The following is a 14598-nucleotide window of genomic DNA, read 5'->3' as shown; positions in this document are numbered from 1 at the left end:
CCTCCAGATTTCTAATGGAAGATCTTGTTTCACTCATGAAACTGAAAGTGGCATTTGACAGATCAGAGACTGTATTGGCTAAATTAGAAGTGTTTTGTTCAAAATTCTTTGTCTGTTGCTGAGAAGATGATGGAAAAGGCTTGCTATTGCTCAGCCTATTGCGTCCACCATTGTTAAAGCCTTGTTGAGGCTTTTGTTGATCCTTCCATGAGAAATTTGGATGATTTCTCCATGATGAGTTATAGGTGTTTCCATAAGGCTCACCCATGTAATTAACCTCTGCCATGGCAGGGTTCTCAGGATCATAAGCTTCTTCAGAAGCTGCCTCTTTAGCACTGTTGGATGCATGTTGCCATCCATTCAGATTTTGAGAGATCATGTTGACCTGTTGAGTCAACACTTTGTTCTGAGCCAATATGGCATTCAGAGCATCAATTTCAAGAACTCCTTTCTTCTGAGGTATCCCATTATTCACTGAATTCCTCTCAGAAGTGTACATGAATTGGTTGTTTGCAACCATATCAATGAGTTCTTGATCCTCTTCTGGCATTTTCTTTAGGTGAATAGATCCACCTGCAGAATGGTCCAATGACATTTTCGAAAATTCAGATAGACCATAATAGAATATATCTAATATGGTCCATGCTGAAAACATGTCAGATGGACATCTTTTGGTCAGCTGCTTGTATCTTTCCCAAGCTTCATAGAGGGATTCACCATCTTTTTGTTTGAAGGTTTGAACATCCACTCTCAGCTTGCTTAGCTTTTGAGGAGGAAAGAATTTATCCAAGAAGGCTGTGACCAGCTTATCCCAGGAGTCCAGACTATCCTTAGGTTGTGAATCCAACCATATTCTAGCTCTGTCTCTTACAGCAAAAGGGAAAAGCATGAGTCTGTAGACTTCAGGATCAACTTCATTCGTCTTTACAGTCTCACAGATCTGCAAGAACTCAGTTAAAAACTGATAAGGATCTTTAGATGGAAGTCCATAAAACCTGCAGTTTTGTTGCATTAAAGCAACTAGTTGAGGCTTAAGCTCAAAATTATTGGCTCCAATGGCAGGAATGGAGATGCTTCTTCCATCAAATTTGGACGTTGGCTTTGTGAAGTCACCAAGCATTCTCCTTGCATTATTATTATTTTCGGCTGCCATCTCCTTCTCTTGTTCGAAAATTTCTGAAATGTTGTTTCTGGATTGTTGTAATTTAGTTTCTCTTAGTTTCCTTTTCAAAGTCCTTTCAGGTTCAGGATCAATTTCAACAAGAGTGCCTTTTTCCCTGTTCCTGCTCATATGAAAGAGAAGAAAACAAGAAAAGAAAGAGGAATCCTCTATGCCACAGTATAGAGATTCCTTTATGTTAGTAGAAAAAGAGAGGGGAGAAGAGTGAAGAAGAATGGTTCGAATTTTTAGATGAAGAGAGGTGAAGAGAAGTGTTAGTAAATAAATAATTAAATAGAAGAAGAGAAGAGGAAGAGAATTCGAAAATAATTTTTAAAAAAAGGGGTTAGTGATTTTCGAAAATTAGAGATAAATTGTAATTAAAATTAAAATTATTAATTAATTAAAAAGAATTTTTGAAAAAGAGAGAGGTATTTTCGAAAATTAGAGAAGGAAAAGTAGTTATGTGGTTTTGAAAAAGATAAGAAACAAACAAAAAGTTAGTTAGTTGATTGAAAAAGATTTGAAATCAAATTTTAAAAAGATAAGAAGATAAGAAGTTAGATAAGATATTTTGAAATCAAATTTTGAAAAAGATAAAGTTTTGAGAAGGATAAGATAAAAAGATAAGATAAAAAATTTTAAGAAAAAGATATTTTGAAAAAGATTTAATTTTTTAAAATGACTTAACTAACAAGAAACTACAAGATAAGATTCTAGAATTTAAAGATTGAATCTTTCTTAACAAGAAAGTAACAAACTTCAAATTTTTGAATCAATCACATTAATTGTTAGCATATTTTCGAAAATATGATATAAAAGATAAGAAAAATATTTTGAAAAATATTTTGAAAAAAAATATTTTTGAAATTTTCGAAAAAGAGGAAAAATTGGAAAAGATATGATTTTTGAAAAGATAAGATTTTTAAAATTGAAAATTTGACTTGACTTGTAAGAAACAACTAATTTTGAAAATTTTTGACTAAGTCAACTCAAATTTTCGAAAATTATGAGAAAAATAAGGAAAAGATATTTTTTTGATTTTTTTGAATATTTTAATGAGGAAAGAGAAAAACACAAACATGACCCAAAACATAAAAATTTTGGATCAAAACACAAGATGCATGCAAGAACACTATGAATGTCAAGATGAACAACAAGAACACCTTGAAGATCATGATGAACATCAAGAACATAATTTTGAAAAATTTTTTATGCAAAGAAAACATGCAAGACACCAAACTTAGAAATCTTTAATGCATGGACTCTAACAAACGAAAAATGCACATGAAAAATAACAAACAACTCAAAACAAGAAAACATCAAGATCAAACAAGAGGACTTATCAAGAACAACTTGAAGATCATGAAGAACACTATGAATGCATGGGATTTTCGAAAAATGCAAGAAAAAATTTTTTTTAAAGTATGCAATTGACACCAAACTTAAAAATTGACTCAAGACTCAAACAAGAAACACAAAATATTTTTGATTTTTATGATTTTCTAATTTTTTTTGGATTATTATTATTTTTTTTCAAAAATATTTTTAGAAAAACGAAAAAGAAAAGAGAAGTTTTGAAAAAGATTTTGAAAAGAAAATTACCTAATCTGAGCAACAAGATGAACCGTCAGTTGTCCATACTCGAACAATCCCCGGCAACGGCGCCAAAAACTTGGTGGACGAAATTGTGATTCCTTTGTTATTGTATTTTGTAAAATTCATTGCTTTTTCAACTATGTGTGGACACAACTTCGTTCAACTTAACCAGCAAGTGTACTGGGTCATCCAAGTAATACCTTACATGAGTAAGGGTCGATCCCACAGAGATTGTTGGTATGAAGCAAGCTATGGTTACCTTGTAAATCTCAGTTAGGCAGATTAAATAGTTTTGGGTTTCGAAAATTAATAATAAAAAGAAAATAAAAGGGATAGAAATACTTATGTAAATTAATAGTGGGAATTTCAGATAAGTGTATGGAGATGCTGTGCTCCTCTTGAATCTCTACTTTCCTATTACATTCATCCAATCCTTCTTACTCCTTTCCATGGCAAGCTGTATGTAGGGCATCACCGTTGTCAATGGCTACATCCCATCCTCTCAGTGAAAATGTTCCTATGCTCTGTCACAGCACGGCTAATCATCTGTCGGTTCTCAATCAGATTGGAATAGAATCCCTTGATTCTTTTGCGCTTGTCATCACGCCCAGCCTTCAGGAGTTTGAAGCTCGTCACAGTCATTCAATCCCAGAATCCTACTCGGAATACCACAGATAAGGTTTAGACTTTCTGGATCATCATGAATGCCGCCATCTATCTAGCTTATACCACGAAGATTATGTTGGGGAATCTAAGAGATATGCGCCCGGCCTAAGGTAGAACGGAAGTGGTTGTCAGTCACGCACGTTCATAGGTGAGAATGATGATGAGTGTCACGGATCATCATATTCATCAAAGTGTTGTGCAACGTATATCTTGGAATAAGAATAAAAGAGAATTGAATAGAAAGTAATAGTAATTGTATTGAAACTTGAGGTACAGCAGAGCTCCACACCCTTAATCTATGGTGTGCAGAAACTCCACCGTTGAAAATACATAAGTGAAAGGTTCAGGCATGGCCGAATGGCCAGCCCCCTAAAACGTGATCAATAGCCTCTTAAGATGAAGAATAAAACAAAACTGAGACCAAAGATGTCTAATACAATAGTAACTTATCCTATTTATACTAGACTAGCTACTAGGGTTTACATGAGTAAGTAATTGATGCATAAATCCACTTCCGGGGTCCACTTGGTGTATGTTTGGGCTGAGCTTGATCTATCCACGAGCTGAGGCTTCTCTTGGAGTTGAACGCCAGGTTATAACGTGTTTTGGGCGTTCAACTCCGGGTCGTGACGTGTTTCTGGCGTTTAACTCCAGACAGCAGCATGTATTTGGCGTTCAACGCCAAGTTACGTCGTCAATTTCCGAATAAAGTATGGACTATTATATATTGCTGGAAAGCTCTGGATGTCTACTTTCCAACGCCATTGAGAGCGCGCCATTTAGAGTTCTGTAGCTCCAGAAAATCCATTTTGAGTGCAGGGAGGTCAGATTCCAACAGCATCAGCAGTTCTTTTGTCAGTCATTTTCAGAGTTTTGCTCAAGTCCCTCAATTTCAGTCAGAAATTACCTGAAATTACAGAAAAACACACAAACTCATAGTAAAGTCCAGAAATGTGAATTTAACATAAAAACTAATGAAAACATCCCTAAAAGTAACTAGATCATACTAAAAACTACCTAAAAACAATGCCAAAAAGCGTATAAATTATCCGCTCATCAACACCCAACAAATTAATCCATATACACCCATAGATATGATTCAGATACACCCATATATATCAGTTCAGAAATATACACCCAATATTTTATGCCATATACACCCAACAAATTACTGCATATATACCCACCAAACTACGGAATATACCCCCAAAAATGAGTTACAAGAACAATAACACCTACAAAAATGAAGAAGAACAGTGTAACATAGAAGCAAGAATAACAGTAAAACCTAGAACATTAAAAACTATAAAATGAGACGTAGAGCAAAAAGAACAGTAAAAACTAGAAGAACGTAGAAGAACAGTAAAACCTAGTTCGAAATCTGGAAAATATACAGGAATGGTAATGTAACGTACCTTGAGTATTATACGTTTATTTACTCTGGAGATTCTTGATCGAGAGTTTTATGGTGTGTTGATGGAGTTTTCGAATGTTAGCGACGAGTTGTATATCTTGAGTTTCGAATGTTGCTCGAAAATGGAAGGGTTGCGTTTTCTCTGAATGGCTTTGAGAAGTGGAAGAAGTGGAAGAGTCTTTCATTAAGGGGCGGTTTACGCGAAGAGAAGCGTAACCGTTTGAGTGGGAGTGCGTGATGTTACGCTCCATTCAATATCAATACACGCGCGTATAGAATATTTGTGGGCTGGGGGCTTGTAACACTTGTAAGGCCTTATTGCTTGTATGTGTAGCACGCCCCTTTAAAAAATTATTAACTAATTAAAAATATAAAATATTTTTTATTTTTTAAAATACAAAATATCTGATTTTTTCTTAAGAATCTATTTACTTTGTATATTTTAGATAAAAAGAATTAGATGTCCTATAAAATATAATGAATATTTTGAGATTTATTTTTTTTCATTTTGTTATTGACTTATTTATACTAGTGTATCAGTAAACATTGATTTATTTTTTATTTATTAAATAAAATTTAATTTTAATACACTGTTATAAGTCTAAAATAATAATAATAATTTTTTATATTGATTGTAATAATTATCATCTAAAAAAGTGAACGGGATTAAAAGATTTTGTAAGGTATTTTACATGTATCAAATAAATAAAAATAATAAAGTAAGATTTATTGAAATAGTAAATCGTTTATAATTGAATTAAAAGATTTTGGGTTTAAGCTATGGTAAAATAATTCTTTTATAAATTATATATAATAAAAAATATTTTAAAAAAAGAAAAATAATCAAACACCAAACCTTCTCATATTCTCGTTATATAAGTATAAATAGATAGATATATATATATTTTCTTACTATTTATCTTCTTAGTTGACAAATTGTATGATAACATATATTTATGATTATGTATGATAACATATATTTATTATTTTTAAATATTTGTGAGAAATTATTAAAAAATATAAAAAAAACCAATTTAAATACTAATCAAATTCTCAATTTTTTCTTTGGCGTACTAGCAGTCCTGATAATAAAATATATTATATGTATCAACTATCCTTTTTTCTTAGTTTTTTTTTTATGTTATTTTAATTTTTTTCGCTTTTAAAATGGATATTTCTATCAAAAAGATATATTTTCATATGATATCCACCTTCTTATATATAACCCGAGAAAAAAAGAAAAAACTACAGGATTTCCCTGGTAAAAATATGATTAACCTAAAGAGAATTGCGTGAAAACGAATTAAATATTAACAAAAAGAGAAGTTGACAAACAGATAAACGAACGTGTGTGTATATATATATATATATATATATATATATATATATATATATATATATATATATATATCTAGAGAGAGATAGAGGACGAAGGAAGGCAAGAACGAAATGTTCACATTATAGGTTTGTTATGAATCCTAATATCTACCATAAAAGAAAGGGAAAATATGCAGAGCAGAAGAATGGAATTTCAGAATGAAACAAAAGAAATTAAAACAAACTAATTAATTAATAATTATTAAGCACGTTCGCCACGGATACGCCTGGCAAGCTGAAGGTCCTTGGGCATAATGGTAACTCTCTTGGCGTGGATCGCACACAAGTTTGTGTCCTCAAAGAGTCCCACTAGATAAGCCTCCACTGCCTCCTGAAGTGCAAGAACCGCATGGCTCTGAAACCTCAGGTCCGCCTGTAATGTTAAACAATTTAGTTAAATATATCGAATTATTTAATAATTTTTTGCTGTCATCACCATGTGAAAATAGAAACTTTGAAAAAAAAATGAAGACCTTGAAGTTCTGAGCGATTTCACGAACGAAACGCTGGAATGGCAACTTGCGAATCAGAAGCTCGGTACTCTTTTGGTATTTTCGTATCTCACTGAAACAAAAAAGGTAGAACTGTTCCATTAGAAACTGATGAAATCAAATAACTTGAGAGATAGGAGAACGTCGTTAATGCACGCAGTAGTGTTACCGTAGGGCAACAGTTCCGGGGCGAAAACGATGCGGCTTCTTCACTCCATATGTTGTTGGAGCAGATTTCTTCGCAGCCTAAAGAGGATTATATCACTTGAAATCACAATCGTAAAACGAAAACAGAAAGGAATAGTTATGAAAACCCTAGGTAGCAGGAAAGTGTATTTACCTTCCTAGCGAGTTCCTTTCTAGGGGCCTTGCCACCGGTGGACTTGCGAGCAGTTTGCTTCGTGCGAGCCATGGGAGATGAAAACGGGAGAAAACTGAATTTGGAATAATGCGAAAAGAAGAATGATTAAAGGGGGTTTATATAATGCAAGTGAATGATGTGATTACATTGTTGGGTCCTTATGATTTGTGAACGTGGGCTCCGATCCAAGATTTCAACGGTTATTAACGGAAGTTTATTAATTAAAAAAAAAGATATCTTAAAAATTAGTAAACTTAAGATGGATATTAATAATTTTAATCTGTGTACTTATTCCTCATTGGTTGCTTCTGACCAGACAATATTTTTCATTGGTTGCTTTGTGAACGTATGGATTATTACTTGAAAAAACACAAATTAAATGTTTTTTTTCTTTCTTTTGGTTAAGATCTTTTTGGCAATTAAAAATTTAAAATGCATCTTATCTAACATGTCACGAAGAAACAAGGTAATATATAAAAAAAACCATGTAATTGATCAAGTAAAATTATTATTATTATTACTATTTTACCAAACATAGGTAGATTTAAATATTATTATTATTATTATTATTATTATTATTATTATTATTGGCTATCTAAGTTATCTTAGACAATAAAATAATCATTATCTTTTAAATTTTTATATAATTCTCAATTCTTTATTTACCACAAATTATAATGAATCAGGATTAATTAATCTAAAATTAAAATCTTCAATAATCTAATAATCAAATTATTCTAAAATAAGATTTCATTTTACACATTATTTTATTTTTATTATTTGGATATTTACTCTCGGAGATTATTCTCTTAATTTGTTTATAATCACCATCCATATTGATACGAAGAAGAGTTCAATTTTTCTTTTGGTAAATGTTTTTCGGCATCATATGAAAAGGAAAGGGAACATCTTTATTTCACTTCATGGATATTGAAAAGGACAATAGATTATTTGACATGATTCATCATATGTTTATTTTTCGATAAGGTAGGTAGATTTTTTATTTAAATAAATCCTTTGCGCCTCTCATCCGTTAAAATTACATTAACTTTTTAATTAATTTTATCTTTTACAAAATCCTTTTTTTTTTCTAAAAGACACTTTTACGTGTTTTTATATTGTATAAAATTATAAATGTTTTTATACTGTCATTCAATTAGATTTACGTATTTAGATTATTTTTTAATTTAATAATAAATTTAAAAATTAATTATTTTTATTAATATAATAATATATGCTTAAATAAATTTATAATATAAGTGTACAAAAAATTAAATTTATTATTATTTTTTATAGCTACCAAAACTAATTAGTTACATAGTACTTTTTTAACAAATCTGACCTAAAATCAATAGTGAGAATAATGATTTAAAAGCAATATCCTTGAGCATGAGATCAGATCAAATTTTTTTGAATACCATGAACAAACCAAGTCACATTACTACCGACACACATGGTTGGTTTAGAATTTAAATATTCGTTTTATATTTCATTAATCAGTGATTTTACATTTAAGTAGTCTTTTAGATTGAAAACGTATGATGTACGGATATTAACAGTTTGACATAAGACACAACATAATACGGGGATATCTGATACATAAATTTTAAAATTTTATAAGATATAAAAACACAATATATATATATATATATATATATATATATATATATAATATTTTTTAATAAATTATAATAAATTTTTTATATTTTATTATTATTTGTTACGGATCCGACCCACGGATCCCGGACCCATGTCCGAACCCGAACCCGGCTTACCGGGTCAACCCATTTTCATCTCTCTAGAGCTCCTAACCAACTTTTGAATTTAAACGCCCCTCTTATCTTAGCCAGATAAGATAAAGATAAGATATTCACCATCACCTATAAATAAGAGGACCCAGATCCCTCTAGGTAATCATTCATTCCTCACACCTTATACCTCTTAGATCCATTCTGACTTGAGCGTCGGAGTGTCTTTGCAGGTACCTCCCCTCCGCTCCATCTGGGCCATCCAACATCCGATCCAACTCGCAGGTTCCCGATCCTCCTCTCAACTCGTATCAGAAGCATTCTGTACATTGGCGCCGTCTGTGGGGACCTGCTACAATCCGACCGGATGGAGGACATCCCGGAGGATAACCCATCAAGCCAGGACGACTCCCAACCGCGTCGTCCGGTCTCAGAACACCGTGAAGCCACAAACCAAGCAAAAATAGCAAGCACCATCCACCACGCAAACGAACACGTCACGACGGACCCACAACATCCCGAGAAAGCCAGGGACAAAGCGGCACAAATCATCCAGGATCTCTGTCTCCGGGTCCAAGAACTTGAAGGCAAACTAAACAACAGAGAAAAACACAATAACGAGCATGGAAGCCATGCAACTTCCAGGTCAAGATCCCACCAAGGCAGATCGCCAATTCGGCAACACAGTAGGAGAGATGATCGCAGCACCTCACGCAACCGCAGACGCGAGAAATCACCCGAGCGAAGATACGACAAGAAACACCATCGCAGCGCTTCTCGGGATCTAAATCGTCAACATGATTCAGATGAAGACCGGAGATACCGAAGCACCAAGCGCACGAGAAGCGACCATACCATAATGGGAGCTACACCCTTCACGGAAGAAATCTTAAGAGCAAAACTCCCCAGAGGTTTTGACAAACCCACCGACATGAAGTACGACGGAACCAAAGACCCTCAAGAGCACCTAACGGCCTTCGAGGCCAGAATGAACTTAGAAGGAGCATCCGACGCAGTCCGATGCAGAGCCTTCCCAGTAACCCTTGCTGGCCCAGCGATCAAATGGTTCAACGCCCTCCCGAACGGATCCATAACTAGCTTCCACGACATCACAAGAAAATTCATGGCCCAGTTCACAACCCGAATCACCAAAGCCAAACACCCCATCAGCCTGTTAGGGGTCACACAAAGGCAAGAAGAATCCACAAGAAAATACCTCGACCGCTTCAACGACGAATGCCTGACGGTCGACGGGCTCACGGACTCCGTTGCCAGCCTCTGCCTAACTAACGGACTCATGAATGAAGACTTTTGCAAACATCTCACCACCAAACCAGTGTGGACCATGCACGAAATCCAGAACGTCGCCAAAGATTACATCAACGACGAGGAAGTCAGCCAGGTCGTCGCTGCCAACAAACGGCAGCACGTCGCCACCCAACACGGCAACCCGACTCCCCGTCATAACGCACCACCCAAAGAGAACCAACGAGACCACCTTAAACCGACCCACCGACCACCAAGAATAGGAAAATTCTCCAACTACACTCCCCTAACAGCACCAATTACTGAGGTATACCACCAAATAGCAGATCGAGGCATCATCCCCAGAGCCCGACCACTCAAGGAAAGGACAGGAGGAAACAAAACCCTCTACTGCGACTATCACCGCGGATACGGCCACAAAACACAAGATTGTTACGATCTTAAAGACGCTCTTGAGCAGGCCATACGAGACGGCAAACTCCCCGAGTTCGTCAAAATCATCAGAGAACCAAGGCGCGCCGACAGAGACAAATCACCAGAAAGAGAAGGACGCAACCCAAGAACCCAAAAACCACCCAGGGAAAACACCGAAGAAGATCCGACCATCATAGTGAACGTCATCACGGGCAAGGACGTGCCAAATAAGTCAAAACTAACAATGAAAAAAGACCTCAAGATAATGGCCGTCAAAAACCACGACCCAGTCACCTTTGCCGACAGCACGATAACCTTCCTGCCCGAGGACTGCCAGCACGGCACCTCGGCCGGAGACGCCCCCTTCGTCATATCAGCCCGAATCGGAACAGGACTAGTAAGAAGAATACTCGTGGACACGGGTGCCGACTCCAACATCCTCTTCCGAGGAGCCTTCGACAAACTCGGGCTCCACAACGACAACCTCCAAACTCATCGCCACGGCGTCACGGGCCTCGGAGATAACTTCCTCAAACCAGACGGCTCGATTACTCTCCCCATCACCATAGGAACAAGCAACCAGAGAAAGACGATCCTATCCGAATTCGTCGTCCTAAAAGACTCCACAGCCTATAACGTCATTCTCGGGAGAAAAACAATCAACGACTTCTCGGCAGTCATCTTCACCAAATACCTTCTCATGAAATTCAAAGCCGAAGACGGCACCATTGGAACTATTCACGGAGACCGAGAAATTGCAGCCGAATGCGACAACAATAGCTTAGCCCTAAGGAAAAAATCCCAAGACGCGGCCGGAATATTCCTTGCCGACCTAGACGCACGGCTTGACGGCCAACCTAGACCGGAACCAGAAGGGGACATGGAAAAACTACAAATAGGGCCAACCAAAGATGAGTACACGTTCATCAACAGAAACCTCCCACACGACCTCAAAGAAGAACTCTCGCAACTTCTGAGACAAAACAGAGACCTATTCGCATTCACACCAGCCGATATGCCGGGAATAAGTCCCGACCTGATGTCTTACCACCTGGCAGTAGACCCCCTAGCCAAACCCGTGGCGCAAAGAAGACGGAAAATGTCACCAGACCGAGCCGCCGAGGTCCAAAAACAAGTAAAAGCCCTACTCGAAGCCAACTTCATCCGAGAACTCCCTTACACGACCTGGCTAGCCAACGTCGTACTAGTTAAAAAGTCTAACGGGAAGTGGCGAATGTGCGTTGATTACACAGATCTCAACAAAGCATGCCCAAAAGATGCCTTCCCCCTACCAAACATCGACGGACTAGTAGATGCAGCATCCGGACACCGGTACCTCAGCTTCATGGACGCATATTCCGGCTACAACCAGATCCCGATGCACCGACCAGACGAAGAAAAGACAGCATTCATCACCCCAGACGGAACCTACTGCTATAAAGTAATGCCCTTCGGCTTGAAAAACGCCGGAGCCACCTACCAGCGACTCGTTAACAAGATATTTCGCAACTTAACCGGAAACAAAATAGAAGTCTACATCGATGATATGCTCGCCAAAACGGAATCCGGTGAACAACTAACCGACGATCTAAAGGTCATAATGAACACCTTGCGAAAGCACCAAATGCGACTCAACCCAACAAAGTGCGCCTTCGGAATGGAAGCAGGAAAATTCCTCGGATTCATGATCACACAACGCGGAGTTGAGGCAAACCCGGAAAAATGCCGTGCCGTCCTCGAGATGACAAGTCCCAAGAACCTCAAAGATATCCAAAAGCTCACCGGCCGACTAACCACACTATCCCGGTTCCTCGGAGCCTCGGCACAAAAGGCAATCCCTTTTTTCAAACTTATGAAAAAAGGGATTCCGTTCAAATGGGAGAAAGAATGCGAAGAAGCTTTCCAACACTTCAAAAAGGTCCTAACAGAACCTCCAATCCTCGCAAAACCTCAAACAGGGGAAACACTATACTTGTACCTCTCCATAACGGAAGAAACAATCGCAGCAGCACTCGTCCGGGAAAACGAGAAAAAGGAACAAAAGCCCATATACTTCATAAGCAAGGTGCTACAAGACACGGAAGCCCGTTATTCACGACTAGAAAAACTGGCTTTCGCACTCCTCTCGGCATCCCGACGACTACGACAATACTTCCAGGCCCACCCCATAACGGTCCGAACCGACCAAACGGTCAAACAAGTATTACAAAAACCCGACCTAGCAGGAAGAATGCTAGCATGATCCATCGAGTTATCCCAATTCCAGATCAGGTTCGAGCCCCGAAACGCCATCAAAGCACAAGCCTTGACCGACTTCATCGCCGAAATGACTCCGACCAAGCTGACACCCGAACCATGGAAACTGCACGTTGATGGCTCATCAAACTCCACTCACGGAGGCGCCGGAATTATACTCGAAAACCAAAATGGGATCACAATTGAACAATCAATAAGATACGACTTTCCAGTATCAAATAACCAAGCAGAATACGAGGCCCTTTTGGCAGGCCTAAACCTAGCTCGGGAAGTCGGCGCCAAGGTACTCGAAGTTAACACTGATTCCCAGGTGGTATGCTCCCAAATCAACGGGAGCTACCAAACCCGGGACCCCCTGCTCCAACAATACCTCAAAAAAGTAAGTGAAACAAAAGAAGGATTCGAAAACATCTCCATACATCACGTCCCCAGGGAGCGAAACGCCAGGGCGGATCTACTTTCCAAGCTAGCCAGCACGAAGTCAGGACACGGCAACAGATCGCTAATACAGGAGGTCGTTAAGTCGCCTTCCGTATCAACGGAAATCAACGCACACCTAACATCATCAAATCGGGAATCTTGGACATACCCGATCTTGCAATATCTCCGCGACGGAATCCTACCACCAGATCCGAAAGAAGAGAGGAAAATAAAAAGAGAAGCCGCTAACTACACCATCATAGCAGGACAACTATACAAACGCGGATTCTCGCAGCCCCTACTTAAATGTGTAGAACCCGAGGACACGGAATACATACTCCGCGAGATCCACGAAGGCTGCTGCGGTCACCACATCGGAGGAAAAACGCTAGCCCAAAAAATCATCAGGGCCGGCTATTTCTGGCCCACAATCATTCGAGATTCCATACAACTCACAAAAAGCTGCGACAAATGCCAAAAGCATGCCAATATCCACCAAGCCGCCCCACACCAACTCAGCGTTATATCGGCTGAACGGCCATTCGGCAGTTGGGGAATCGACCTCGTCGGGCCCTTCCCCACGGCACCCGGCCAACTTAGATATCTCATCGTCGCCATAGATTACTACACCAAATGGATTGAAGCCGAACCCCTGGCCTCCATCACGGCAACCCAATGCCGGAAATTCGTCTGGCGACAGATCATTACTCGGTTCGGAATTCCCGAAGTCATCATCTCCGACAACGGAACCCAATTCACGGACAAAAAATTCAGAGAACTCTTAGAAGGATTGCACGTATCCCATCGCTTCAGCTCGGTAGAACATCCCCAAACAAACGGACAGGTGGAATCCGCCAACAAAGTTATCGTCAAAGGACTTAAGAAACGACTTGACGAAGTCAAAGGATTATGGGCAGACGAGTTGGGATCAGTCCTATGGTCATACCGAACAACACCCCAAACGAGCACGGGAGAAACGCCCTTCCGACTAACATACGGCGTAGAAGTTGTCATCCCAGTAGAAATCGGGGACCCCAGCCCCAGAAAAACGGTTGGAGGTAACGACGAAGAAGCAGAATGAGACCTCATAGACGAAGCAAGAAGCATAGCCCACGTCAAAGAATTAGCACTCAAACAAAGGATCAGCCTAAGGTATAATCACGGCGTCATCCGACGAGAATTCGCGGACAACGACCTCGTCCTACGACGAAACGATATCGGCCTCCCGACCCCAGGAGAAGGAAAGCTCGCACCCAACTGGGAAGGACCAAACAGAGTCAAGGCCGTAATAAGAAAAGGAGCATATAAACTCGAACGACTAGACGGCAGCGAAATACCAAGAACTTGGAACGCAGCCAACCTACGAAGATACTATACTTAAATGAGTCCCCCATCACTTTTTAAGACACCATTTGTTTTTTTGTTTT

General features: G+C 38.6%; 2 protein-coding genes across 2 annotated transcripts; one reads left to right on the top strand and one right to left on the bottom strand.

Moving 5' to 3' along the window:
- Positions 1-6270: 6270 nt before the first annotated feature.
- On the bottom strand, positions 6271-7161 carry LOC130944307 (histone H3.3-like). The gene is made up of 4 exons (XM_057872576.1): positions 7047-7161; positions 6876-6952; positions 6689-6779; positions 6271-6588 (listed from the first exon to the last, which is right to left on the bottom strand). Exons 1-4 carry the CDS (start codon positions 7116-7118, stop codon positions 6418-6420), a joined length of 411 nt encoding a protein of 136 aa, XP_057728559.1. The 5' UTR covers positions 7119-7161; the 3' UTR covers positions 6271-6417.
- Positions 7162-9182: 2021 nt separating this feature from the next.
- LOC130945243 (uncharacterized) lies at positions 9183-12737 on the top strand. Its single transcript, XM_057873975.1, has 2 exons — positions 9183-11731; positions 11837-12737. Exons 1-2 carry the CDS (start codon positions 9183-9185, stop codon positions 12735-12737), a joined length of 3450 nt encoding a protein of 1149 aa, XP_057729958.1.
- The last annotated feature ends 1861 nt before the right edge of the window (positions 12738-14598 follow it).

The sequence above is a fragment of the Arachis stenosperma genome, chromosome 8 (genome assembly GCF_014773155.1).
Source record: "Arachis stenosperma cultivar V10309 chromosome 8, arast.V10309.gnm1.PFL2, whole genome shotgun sequence".
Lineage (NCBI taxonomy): Eukaryota > Viridiplantae > Streptophyta > Magnoliopsida > Fabales > Fabaceae > Arachis > Arachis stenosperma.
The sequence above is the reverse complement of the archived record's forward strand: the minus strand, read 5'-3'. Positions and strand labels throughout refer to the sequence as shown.